Source organism: Bos indicus, chromosome 8 (assembly GCF_029378745.1).
Source record: "Bos indicus isolate NIAB-ARS_2022 breed Sahiwal x Tharparkar chromosome 8, NIAB-ARS_B.indTharparkar_mat_pri_1.0, whole genome shotgun sequence".
NCBI classification, from domain to species: Eukaryota; Metazoa; Chordata; class Mammalia; order Artiodactyla; family Bovidae; genus Bos; species Bos indicus.
This window is the reverse complement of record NC_091767.1, coordinates 57,427,321-57,439,926: the sequence shown is the minus strand read 5'-3', so window position 1 is coordinate 57,439,926 and position 12,606 is coordinate 57,427,321. Positions and strand designations below refer to the sequence as shown.

General features: G+C 40.7%; 1 protein-coding gene across 9 annotated transcripts in view; it reads left to right on the top strand.

The window, feature by feature from the left end:
- Positions 1 to 3,877, top strand: part of LOC109562985 (TLE family member 1, transcriptional corepressor) — a 91,776-nt gene extending 87,899 nt beyond the window's left edge. For all 9 annotated transcript variants that reach the window (XM_070794703.1, XM_019966112.2, XM_070794702.1 and 6 more), the window contains 4 exons: positions 293 to 440; positions 2,039 to 2,189; positions 3,068 to 3,144; positions 3,288 to 3,877. In XM_070794703.1, coding sequence (XP_070650804.1) covers positions 293 to 440; positions 2,039 to 2,189; positions 3,068 to 3,144; positions 3,288 to 3,395 — 484 coding nt within the window. In that variant the 3' untranslated portion in view covers positions 3,396 to 3,877. The remainder of the gene's footprint in view (positions 1 to 292; positions 441 to 2,038; positions 2,190 to 3,067; positions 3,145 to 3,287) is intronic.
- The last annotated feature ends 8,729 nt before the right edge of the window (positions 3,878 to 12,606 follow it).

Sequence of the window (12,606 nt, the reverse complement as noted above, 5' to 3'; positions counted from 1 at the left end):
TCACCTTCCAGACAGATTTGTAAAAATAGCTCTTGGAGCGTATTTAACTTCTCCTGTGTGGTGACCTAAAACAGCATTCCATTTCTTCAGCACTTGGATCATGAAAAAAGGAAAAGAAAATCTGCAGGTGCCGTTTCCTCTCCTCCTCGAGGGAAGAAGGTTGGTTTGATCTTGCACATCAGCAGACACCGAGGAGATGACACATGCCCGGCGAGTCCAAAACTAACAACACAACAGTGTTTACCTTGAGCTCTGGCAGGAAATCATTATTCAATCTGGTTTGTTTTATCAGGCAATTCCAGGGCCACACGGACGGGGCCAGCTGTATTGACATTTCTAACGATGGCACCAAGCTCTGGACGGGCGGCTTGGACAACACGGTCCGGTCCTGGGACCTGCGCGAGGGGCGGCAGCTGCAGCAGCACGACTTCACCTCCCAGGTGTGTGCTCGTCCCTCCCCGGGACCCACACGGTGCTCGGTGTGTGGCACCCTGCCCCCACCCTCACCCCCAGGAGAGTGGACGCTAGACAAACAGACCAGACTTTCATTTGAGGTACACACACACACACACACACACACACACACCCCCCAAATCACCCTGAAACACTTAGACTGGCTTTTAAAATGCTGTAGGTAAAGACTTGTTAGTTGTTTTGTTTATCGGTGAATTCATTGCAGGAATTTGTGCCGTGAAGAAAGTACAGGGTCTGATGTGTTGTCCATCTTCTCACCATCTGATGTAGGGGTGAGAGATGATTTGATTCTCATATAAATAGACCTTTAAAAATATGCAGGGATGTCACAAGGAGTAGAGAAAAATCACAACAGCTCTACAAGTTAATTCATTTCACTTACATCAGGGAGCTTAAAAAATACAGTGGTATCTCAGTGGATGCCTGTTTTATTAGTCATCCCTTAGAAATTGGACTCATGGCTGACTAGATTTATGGAGTTTTGAAATGATAGGAAAATGGCAACTTTGATTGTGCATTGGGGAGATTATTTAGATGTCAAGTGTCTGAATCTAGGCCTGTTTGGGGAAAGACAGTGCATGCCATGTTAACTGTTTTCTGATGGTGGAATTGTTTTATTTTGTCATGACTTATTTACTTTTTTTTTGGTAATAAAAATAATTCGACTCAGAAAAGTAGGACAGAAATGGAAAGCAACTATACGTTCAACTAAATTTCATGTCCCTGTCAAAATTTTGTTGAGTTCCTTATAGTCTTCCCTGTTCCCTTCCAGCCCTGTTTCCGTTATGGTTAGGATTCTATTTTCCGTCTACATTTTTTTATTAAAAAAAAAAAAATTCTTATGAAAAATTTCAAATATATATGAGAACAGAGAATGTTCAAGCATATATGAAAGCACAGAGAATTATATGATAAACTCCATATGCCCATCATCCAACTTCAGTTCCTAACACATAACCCTTCTCATCTGTCATCCCTGCCTCCAAACACTGGATTATGTTTATTAAAGTAAATCCCAGACATTGTATCATTTCATCCATAAGTATTTCAGTTAGTATCTATAAAAGACAGGCTTTCAAGAATCCACGTGCAGTACAGGAGACATGGAGTTTGATCCCTGGGTCATTAAGATCCCCTGGAGGAGGAAATGGCAACCCACTCCAGTATTCTTCCCTGAAAAATCCCATGAATAGAGAAACCTGGAGGGCTATCGTCCATGGGGTCGCAAGAGTTGGTTATGACTTAGTGACTAAACCACCACCACTAACTATAAAAGACAACCCTTTCAGACAACACACATGAATACCTTTATTAGTTCCTGGGAATTTACTTCTTGGTTTTATCACACATGGAGTAAGTGTTGTTTTTCTTTCTCTCAAGTTGTTCCTTCAAGGTCTTTAACACTTGACTTATCTGGGTTGGGTTGCTTGTCCTGTAGACTTGGCCACAGCCTGCGCTTTACTTAATACATCCTCCTGTTCTTGCTAGTTTTCCCCTTTGTTGTCTGTTCACTTCCCAGGTCTATATGGGCAAACTACTCAGTGAGCCTCTCTGCTTCTTGTAGATATTCTCCCTTGGGTATTGCCCAACTGGGGAGTGGCTGGCTGTGGGCATGGAGAGCAGCAACGTGGAAGTCCTCCACGTGAACAAACCTGACAAGTACCAGCTGCATCTCCACGAGAGCTGTGTGCTGTCCCTAAAATTCGCTTATTGTGGTGAGTTCAGCTGAAAGGAAACTGGAGGATGCCGGTGGCTGAAATGGAAAATACTTCTAAAAAAATACAGTGGAGATCATATCTGGAAAAAATGTTGTTCTCTGAGCAGCTGGATGCAATCATTCTATTGTCTTAAAATTGTCCCTCAGAGCATAGTGATGTCTGTTTCAGTCTGTTTCCCTAATTTGAGAAAAGTCAGCAGGCGATAAAATTGCCTAATACAAGGTTTTGACGCATGTTTGTTTTTAGTAAAGAGAATCAGAAGTGTGGGTGGAGGGCAGTTAGGTACCCCTCTGAGGGGGATGGGTGGGAATTTGTAGGAGAATGGGGCAGGTCATTGTAGACTGACCAGGATGAGGAGCCCATGGTCAGAGAAGGGAGCATTTCGGGGCGCCCAGACCATTACAGTCTGCAGTGAGGAATATGAGAGAAGTTCATGGGGAATACTTATTCATGAGATGAAGGGTGGATTAATAGCTATCACATTATACTGACCACATTCTATGTGCCATATATCCTATCTGCCATTTAACTTAGATTCCTCATTCAATCCTTTCTAGTCCCATTTATCATAAGGAGACTAACAGAAAACAACTTCATTGATTGACAGAGGACCCACTGTGTGCTGGGTGTAAAGCTACTTGTCATGTTTCCAGTGGCTAATGGGACTGAAATGGTCCCTGCCACCGCTTTGATTAAACCCAAGATCACAGGTGGTTCACAATGGAGCCCATATTTAAAACCTGCCTTCTCTACTTATGTCACACCCTTGGGCATGATAGCTCATAATTAAACAATGCTCTGAGTTTGATTAAGTTCAGGTAGCTAATATATACCAGGAATTTTGATCTTATTACCTATTCCTTTGCTAATTCTAGGTAAATGGTTTGTGAGTACTGGAAAAGATAACCTCCTCAATGCTTGGAGGACCCCCTATGGAGCTAGTATATTCCAGGTAAGTCAGTGCTCCTCACCCAGAATGGCAACAGTTGGACTACAGTGTTCCTGATGATGCTGGAAGTGAAGGTGCCTTGGAGGGACAGGGCCTGGAGCATCTCTATTCCACACCAAACACACGTCCATTGTTTTCTCTTCCAGTCCAAAGAGTCCTCATCTGTGCTCAGCTGTGACATCTCTGTGGATGACAAATACATTGTCACTGGCTCAGGGGACAAGAAGGCTACAGTCTATGAAGTCATCTACTGAAAACATTATGTGGTTTAATGTTTATAGTTGAATTGGGCCAAAATGTTTTGAATTTGTAGAAATAGAAAAGTCGTAACTTTAAAAACACAAAAACCTGTTTCCAAACCTTGACACAAAACTACTTTGCGTCTACAAAGAGGAGGCAACGAGCACATCAAGAGAAGGTCACCTATCTACCTAGACCAAATGGAGCACCGAGGCAACGTGGACAGAGGGGTGAGGGTTGGAGGCTCCAGGAACAGAGCCTGCCGGCCCAGGCAGAGTTCATCCTTTTCTTTCTGTGAGGTCTGCCGAGATTACCTTTCTGTTCCTTGTGGTTTCCCTCCTATCTGTCCTTGGTAGATCAGTGGTGTCTCCAATGAACTTGTTTCCTGGTTTTGCATCTTGTGAAATGTTTTTTTTGTATTTTTGTTGAAGGTTAAACATTTGTATAAATTGTAAATATATTTGGTTTATTACAGTAAAGGCTTTAGTACCAATAAGTGGTTTTTCCTTCTCCTCCATTATTGTTTTTAATCATTGGTGTGGGTTCTATAAGCAAAGTTCAGAAATTTGTACAGGAAGTTTTAAAATGCGCTTCTCGTTTTATAAATATATTTGGTCACAGACTCCTGCTGCACTAGGACCTAATTACCTCTTCTGAGTTAATCAGGAAGTCAAGAGGAAGAATAATAAGTAACCAAAGGTTTATTAATGATGATTTTATTTGGGAAGCTAACATAACATGACTTAAGCCAAGATTCATTCTTTTGTTTGGATACTCTTGTGATTCGAGGTTGTCAATTAAAACTTTACTTTTTCTTGGTGATTCACTGGGAGACAGAATACTCTTTTTTTATAGGAAAGCCTGGCACTTTCAAATCTATAGTCTCCCTTTACAGGCTTTACATTTCAAGAAATGAAGGTGACTTGGGTTTAGTGCTAAGACATGATATCCACAAAGCTGTGGAGTTCATTAAACTGTAGAAGAAAGGTGAGGTGCCCGCTGGTTTTATCTCATTAATACTTATTTGATCTATTATATTAATTGACTTAAGCCAACCACACCCAGCACTTTGCTCCATCCTTCTCATTAAGGCTTTCCCTACAGCTGCAGCCCTTCCTGCCTGTCATTAGTCTGGTCTTTATCTTCGTGGACAAGCTTCTACTAATTTGATTAGATGGAACCTGTAACCCTGGGCTTTTAATAAGTTGCCATGCATGATTCCTCCTGAAAAGGCCACATGGCTCATTCTTTATATACCTATTATTTACTGCTATATTTTAAAAAATCATGGTTAATAATTTCAAGCCAGGTTTTCTGGCTGTTTAAAAATAGCACCTAAGGAATTTTATAATGTCCTTATTTTCTTATGATCCAGCAAATTGTTGGCAATTTGTCTTAATATTTTTTATTTGTTATCCAGACCATTTTGTTTTTATATACTTAACAGTATTTTGTTTACTTTTTGCCAAAATAGTGTTTATGTACAGTTTGTTAAATATTTTCTCTTCTCATTAAGTGGATGGCAAAGGCCTAATTACTGAAGCTGATTTCTCTCTCATCCCTTCCCTGTATAATGAAGTAGGTTTCTATACTACAGACTCTGATGGGTTCATAACATACTGTTTACCTTTTCTGGTCTCTCTCCTTCCTGCCTCACCTTCCCTGTTTTCTGTAATAGTAGAGTAGAGGTTAAGTTGCTATAACAGCACCCAACAATACAGTGGCTCTGAGACCACAAAGGGTTTGTGTCTTACCCACTTATGACCCAGAGACCCAGGCCATTAGTCAGCTCTGGGCATCCACAGTTACTCCCGTGGTCTCTAGTCCCAGCCTCCAGAGGGACTGGAGTCCTCCTTCCCAGAGGGAAAGAGTGGGAGTCCAGGGGAAGGGTGTCCTCCCAGGCAGGTGACTAGGAATTTCTCTGTCATTTCCATTACCAATCCATTGGTGGAGACCTAGACACGGGGGAGTCTGGGGGTTATGGTCTCTTCCTGTGCAGTGGGTACCCATGGAGAAGGGAGAATATATTTGGAGGGATTCTGGGTTAAGGAAATAGTCCCATTTTCTGTTAGTGCATTTTCTCCCTTCATGCTTTATGGTTTCCCAAGCTCCCAATATTCTTTCTCTCATGGGATTTTCTGAGGGTCTAGATCTTTATCAGTTCATCAATTATCTTCAATTTGATGAAACCACTTCCATTTGCTTTTGGTTGAGACTCTAGTCTGGTCCCAGAAGAGGTGTTCTGTAGAGCTCATCCCTCTGTTCAAGGTTCGGAATCTTGGGGGACTGCCCAGTTGATTGTTTCTCCACTCGCAAAATGGGAATGATAAAATAGTCATGCCTATATCTCAGGGTCTTGAAGATCAGAATCTGGTGTGTGAAGCATGACTGGGAGCACCATCTATGAGTGGGAGATTTGCTCCCCAACTATAAAGTTAGGAGGCCCCACCCCTTTTCCCCAGGAAACATGGAATCATGTGATTGTTAAAATCTGGGTAAGCCAAATGGTTATGTACCTCTTGCTTTGAAAAATGGATTGTGAATTAGGATTCAACAGATTCAGATCCATCTAGAGAGCCATGCAAGCAGGTTTGCATATAAAAATATCAAGAGATGATTGTCATTATCCCTATAGAAGTAACCAAGGTTCAGGGAAGCTGTGTCCTCCTGACCTCATGGGAGATAGAACCAAATTCAGGCTTATTCTTTTGAGTTTCATAAAGTGGCCTGTGATATTTCCAAGCTCTCCAAATTTCCTTTTCATTTCATTTGAAATATTTACAACTTGCACATTTCTCTGGTGTATATAGGTGTATGAAAGTGAAAGTGTTAGTTGCTCACTCATGTCTGACTCCTTGCAACCCCATGGACTGTAGCCCACCAGGCTGCTCTGTCCATGAAATTCTCCAGGCAAGAATACTGGAGTGAGTAGCCATTTCCTACTCCAGGGGATCTTCCTGACCGAGGGATCAAACCCACACTGTTTGTCTCAGTCTCCCACACTGCAGGCAGATTCTTTACTGTCTGAGCCACCAGGATTTATGACTAAATTTAAGCAAATGATTGTTTTCCCTATTCTTTTTAATAGGTTTTATTTAATATTTATTTAATCTTTTTTTTTTTTTCTATCACTCACAGTCTTAACCTTGAATGTAGGTTTCTGTCATGTTCTCTTTCATGGCATTGAAGTTTGCTGGATAATAATTGAAGGCCTAGTAAGATTGGTTTTGTAATACCTTTTTCATTACCAGATGTTTCTAGTACTACTTATTTCATAATAACAAAATATTTCATCAATATGATAATTAAAAATTTCAAAGTTTCTGTTATTTGACAGATGATAGGGAACTGTTTTATAAATTGTAAAAATCCTCACAGTGGCCTAAGAGATGGGACTTTCTTTTTTTCTTGGCTGCATGGCATATGGAACTTCCCTGGCCAGGGATCAAATGCATGACCCCTGCATTGGAAGCATGGAGTCTTAGCCACTGGATCACCAGGGAAGTCCTGAGAGATTTTTCCATCTTTGAAGATTCTTTGAAGAGTTCATGACTGGTAAGTAGCAGCTGGCTCCAAAGCATTCATACAGGGATTTTAAAAATTGCAGTTTTGCTAATGGCACAATGAGGTAGTGACTTTCCCAAAAGTTTCCCAGCAAATCAGACAGAGGGGATCAAATTCTTAATTTCAGCATGCTGTTTAATTCCATCAAGGGACTGTTGCCTCTGCCATCAGCTTGAGCATGAGGAAGGATATTTCATACTTTCCACTGCTGTAGATCATGGCTTGTTTGTTTCTCAAGGATGTCTTCTCTGTACTCTTCCTTTGGCAATGAAATCATCAAATCACCACAGTTTCAGGCTTCCCTGAGCAAGATGAAGCTTGTGTGAGGCGCATTTTCTGCCCCAGGAAACTTACTCTCCAGATAGCCAAGGCTTCTCTGGCTATATAGTTGTCCTAGTACTTAAAGAGTTATATGGTTTGGTGTTAGTTGGATTCCTGTTTTTAGACACATTGTTTTCAAACTTTAGTCTGCATCAGAATCACTAGAGGACTAGTTAAAATTCAGATTTCTGGGCCCCAGTCTCAGAGTTTTTGATTCACTAGGTCAGGGTAGGACCTGAGAATCAGCATTTATGACAAGTTCTAGTTGGTCTTGAGGCTGCTGGTCTGGAGACCACACTTTGAGCAGAGCTAATCTAGAATAATTACACATAACTGACAGAATGTGATCCACTGGAGAAGGGACTGGCAAACCACTTCAGTATTCTTGCCTTGAGAACCCCATGAAAGGTATGAAAAGGCAAAATGATAGGATGCTGAAAGGGGAACTCCCCAGGTCGGTAGGTGCCCAACATGCTACTGGAGATCAGTGGAGAAATAACTCCAGAAAGAATGAAGGGATGAGCCAAAGCAAAAACAATACGCAGTTGTGGATGTGACTGGTGATAGAAGCAAGGTCTGATGCTGTAAAGCAATATTGCATAGGAACCTGGAATGTTAGGTCCATGAATCAAGGCAAATTGGAATTGGTCAAACAGGAGATGGCAAGAGTGAACATTGACATTCTAGGAATCAGTGAACTGAAATGGACTGGAATGGGTGAATTTAACTCAGATGACCATTATATCTACTACTGTGGGTAGGAATCCCTTAGAAGAAATGGAGTAGCCATCATGGTCAACGAAAGAGTCTGAAATGCAGTACTTGGATGCAATCTCAAAAACGACAGAATGATCTGTGTTCATTCCCAAGGCAAACCATTCAATATCACAGTAATCCAAGTGTATACCCCAACCAGTAACGCTGAAGAAGCTGAAGTTGAACGGTCCTATGAAGACCTACAAGACCTTTTAGACCTAACACCCAAAAAAGATGTATTTTTCATTAAAGGGGACTGGAATGCAAAAGTAGGAAGTCAAGAAACACCTGGGGTAACAGGCAAATTGGGCCTTGGAATACAGAATGAAGCAGGGCAAAGGCTAATAGAGTTTTGCCAAGAGAACGCACTGGTCATAACAAACACCCTCTTCCAACAACACGAGAAGACTCTACACATGGAAATCACCAGATGGTCAACACTGAAATAAGACTGATTATATTCATTGCAGCCAAAGGTGGAGAAGCTCTATAGAGTTAGCAAAAACAAGACCAGGAGCTGACTGTGGCTCAGATCATGAACTCCTTATTGCCAAATTCAGACTGAAATTGAAGAAAGTAGGGGAAACCACTAGACCATTCAGGTATGACCTAAATCAAATCCCTTATGATTATACAGTGGAAGTGAGAAATAGATTTAAGGGACTAGATCTGATAGAGTGTCTGATGAACTATGGACGGAGGTTCGTGACATTGTACAGGAGACAGGGATCAAGACCATCCCCATGGAAAAGAAATGCAAAAAAGCAAAATGGCTGTCTGGGGAGGCCTTACAAACAGCTGTGAATAGAAGAGAAGAGAAAAGCAAAGGAGAAAAGGAAAGATATAAGCATCTGAACGCAGAGTTCCAAAGAAAAGCAAAGAGAGATAAGAAAGATTTCCTCAGCAATCAATGCAAAGAAATAGAGGAAAACAACAGAATGGGAAAGACTAGAGATCTCTTCAAGAAAATTAGAGATACCAAAGGAACATTTCATGCAAAGATGGGCTCGATAAAGGACAGAAATAGTATGGACCTAACAGAAGCAGAAGATATGAAGAAGAGGTGGCAAGAATGCACAAAAACTACACAAAAAAGATCTTCATGACCAAGATAATCACAATGGTGTGATCACTGACCTAGAGCCAGACATCCTGGAATGTGAAGTCAAGTGAGCCTTAGAAAGCATCACTATGAACAAAGCTAGTGGAGGTGATGGAATTCCAGTTGAGCTATTTCAAATCCTGAAAGATGATGCTGTGCAACTGCTGCGCTCAATATGCCAGCAAATTTGGAAAACTCAGCAGTGGCCACAGGACTGGAAAAGGTCATTTTCATTCCAGTCCCAAAGAAAGGCAATGGCAAAGAATGCTCAAACTACTGCACAATTGCACTCATCTCACATGCTAGTAAAGTAATGCTCAAAATTCTCCAAGCCAGGCTTCAGCAACACGTGAACCGTGAATTCCTGATGTTCAAGCTGGTTTTAGAAAAGGCAGAAGAACCAGAGATCAAATTGCCAACATCCGCTGGATGATGGAAAAAGCAAGAAAGTTCCAGAAAAACATCTATTTCTGCTTTATTGACTATGCCAAAGCCTTTGACTGTGTGGATCACAATAAACTGTGGAAAATTCTGAAAGAGATGGGAATACGAGACCACCTGACCTGCCTCTTGAGAAACCTGTATGCAGGCTAGGAAGCAACAGTTAGAACTGGACATGGAACAACAGACTGGTTCCAAATAGGAAAAGGAGTACGTCAAGGCTGTATATTGTCACCCTGCTTATTTAACTTATGCAGAGTACATAATGAGAAACGCTGGGCTGGAAGAAGCACAAGCTGGAATCAAGATTACTGGGAGAAATATCAATAACCTCAGATATGCAGATGACACCACCCTCATGGCAGAAAGTGAAGAGGAACTAAAAAGCCTCTTGATGAAAATGAAAGAGGAGAGTGAAAAACTTGGCTTAAAAGCTCAACATTCAGAAAACGAGATCATGGCATCTGGTCCCATTACTTCATGGGAAATAGATGGGGAAACAGTGTCAGACTTTATTTTTTGGGCTCCAGAATCACTGTAGATGGTGATTGCAACCATGAAATTAAAAGACGCTTACTCCTTGGAAGGAAAGTTATGACCAACCTAGATAGCATATTCAAAAGCAGAGACATTATTTTGCCAACAAAGGTCCATCTAGTCAAGGCTATGGTTTTTCCTGTGGTCATGTATTTATGTGAGAGTTGGACTGTGAAGAAAGCTGAGCGCTGAAGAATTGATGCCTTTGAACTGTGGTGTTGGAGAAGACTCTTGGGAGTCCCTTGGACTGCAAGGAGATCCAACCAGTCCATTCTAAAGGAGATCAGCCCTGGGTATTCTTTGGAAGAACTGATGCTAAAGCTGAAACTCCAGTACTTTGGCCACCTGATGCAAAGAGTTAACTCATTGGAAAAGACTCTGATGCTGGGAGGAATTGGAGGGAGGAGGAGAACGGGACAACAGAGGATGAGATGGCTGGATGGCATCACCAAGTCGATGGACATGAGTTTGAGTGAACTCCGGGAGTTGGTGATGGACAGGGAGGCCTGGCGTGCTGCAATTCATGCGGTCGCAAAGAGCCGGACATGACTGAGTGGCTGAACTGAACTGAATCTAGATTAATAATCTTTACAATAGAGCTGTCAGTGTTTATCTAGAGAGCTATCAACTATTGGAGTATATTCATATTCTCTCATAATGCTGTATTTTTAACTTTGGGCTGAGAATTAAAAGCAAAATGGCATAAAATGTAGATATACTGTGGTGAAGTTGCTGTTTCATTAGTCTCTGTTCCCAAAACTAACTTTTGAAGTTGACTATTATAATAGGTCTAAACCAAAATTGAGCCCTTAAAGTTTTTTTTTTTTTAACAACTTACCCATTTTTCAATGTGAATTGTGTGAGTGTTGTAAGGCTTGGAAAACCTACCATGATGACCTCATATAGTAGAAGAAGCCTTGAGAATGTACACAGTGTTTGATGGAAGTGGTGATGCATAATTAAGAGTTAGAAATCATTCTTTGAAAACTGGAATACTTACTATATGTAGGACAATAAGCTGCTGACTTTATCAAATGTCTTCATTCTTCAAATTATCATACTAGATTCAGTGAATCAGCAGTATTTATTGAATAGGTGACCTCAGCATGTGGCAAGGTGGTCACTGGGCTGACTAAGGTGAAATTATTCCATTAGGAGGCGCTGGAGAAGAATCTACTGGTGGTAGTGGAGCAGGATGTGGGAGAGGCTTTGCCCTAAGGAGACCCACAGTAGGATGGGCAGGCAGCTTGCGGCAGTCTTGGATGTGAATTACTCATTTGACATTAGCTGGCGAGGGTAGCCAGTGGGTACCATTCCAGCAAGCATTTGGAAGAACATCCATGTGCCAGGCACTGGGCCAGATGTTTTCTCAGAAAAAAGTTTTTTATTCATGAGAGTATCCTACATCTCTGACTTGGAAAATAGGGCAAGGTACAAAGAAGAAAATAAAAAATAAAAATAAAATACCACCTAGAAATAATACATTATCGTTTTTATGTCAATTATGAAAACTATAATATAGATGATTAATAATGGTGAGCAATTTGTTGAGTGTTTTCTATATGCCAAGGACAGTTGAATATTTTGTATTATCTCACTGAATTTTCACGAAAGTCCAATGAACTAGTTACTGGTTTCATACTCATTTAACCAGTGAAGAAACTGAGATTCAATAACCAACTTGAGATCATACAGCTAATTGTTGGCAGAGTGAGATTTAACCCAGGCAGTCAGATTCCAAAGCCCATTGTCTTAATTCTACAGTTTAACCTCCTTGCCCAAGTGGTTTTGGAACCTGGTGCTCAGTTTTTCGTTTTCAGCTCGAGGTATAATTGACAAGTAAAACAGTAGGTATTTTTATTGTAAAGTAATTAGCCTCTAATTTAAATAAATAAATTTAAAAAAAAGTATTCGTTGCTGTTTTAATTGTTACTGTTTTCCCTTGAGATGGACGTGGGCCTTCTCAGCCTGAAGAGAGCTGGTTGCTTTAGAGCTATAGTTCTGTGTTGGCTGAGATTGCCCTGTACACACATTATTAAAATTATTTCCAGTTATGGATAGTTTAGCTCTTCAAAAAAAATAAAAAATAAAGTGTCCAACATGATGAATTGATATATGTATACACTGTGAGAGGATTCTCCACATCCAATTAATTAACCTGGGCTCTTTTTTTTCCCCACATACTTTCTTTTTTTTTTTTTAAGTGAGAACACAAGTTTATTTTCCTAGCAAATTTCAGTAATATGATACATTATTATTATCCTCAATGTTGTTCATCTTATATCTGTAAATCTGTACCTTTTACCAACCTCTCCCTATTTCTCTCACCCCCTTCAGCCTCTGGCAACTATTCAACTCTGAGTGACTTTTTTTTAAGATTTCACGTATAAATGATACCATGCAATATTTGTTTTTCTCTGTCTGGCTTATCTCACTTCACTTAATGCCCTCTAAGTTATTCTATGTTATCACAAATGCCAAGGTTTCCTTTTTAAATGCTGAAT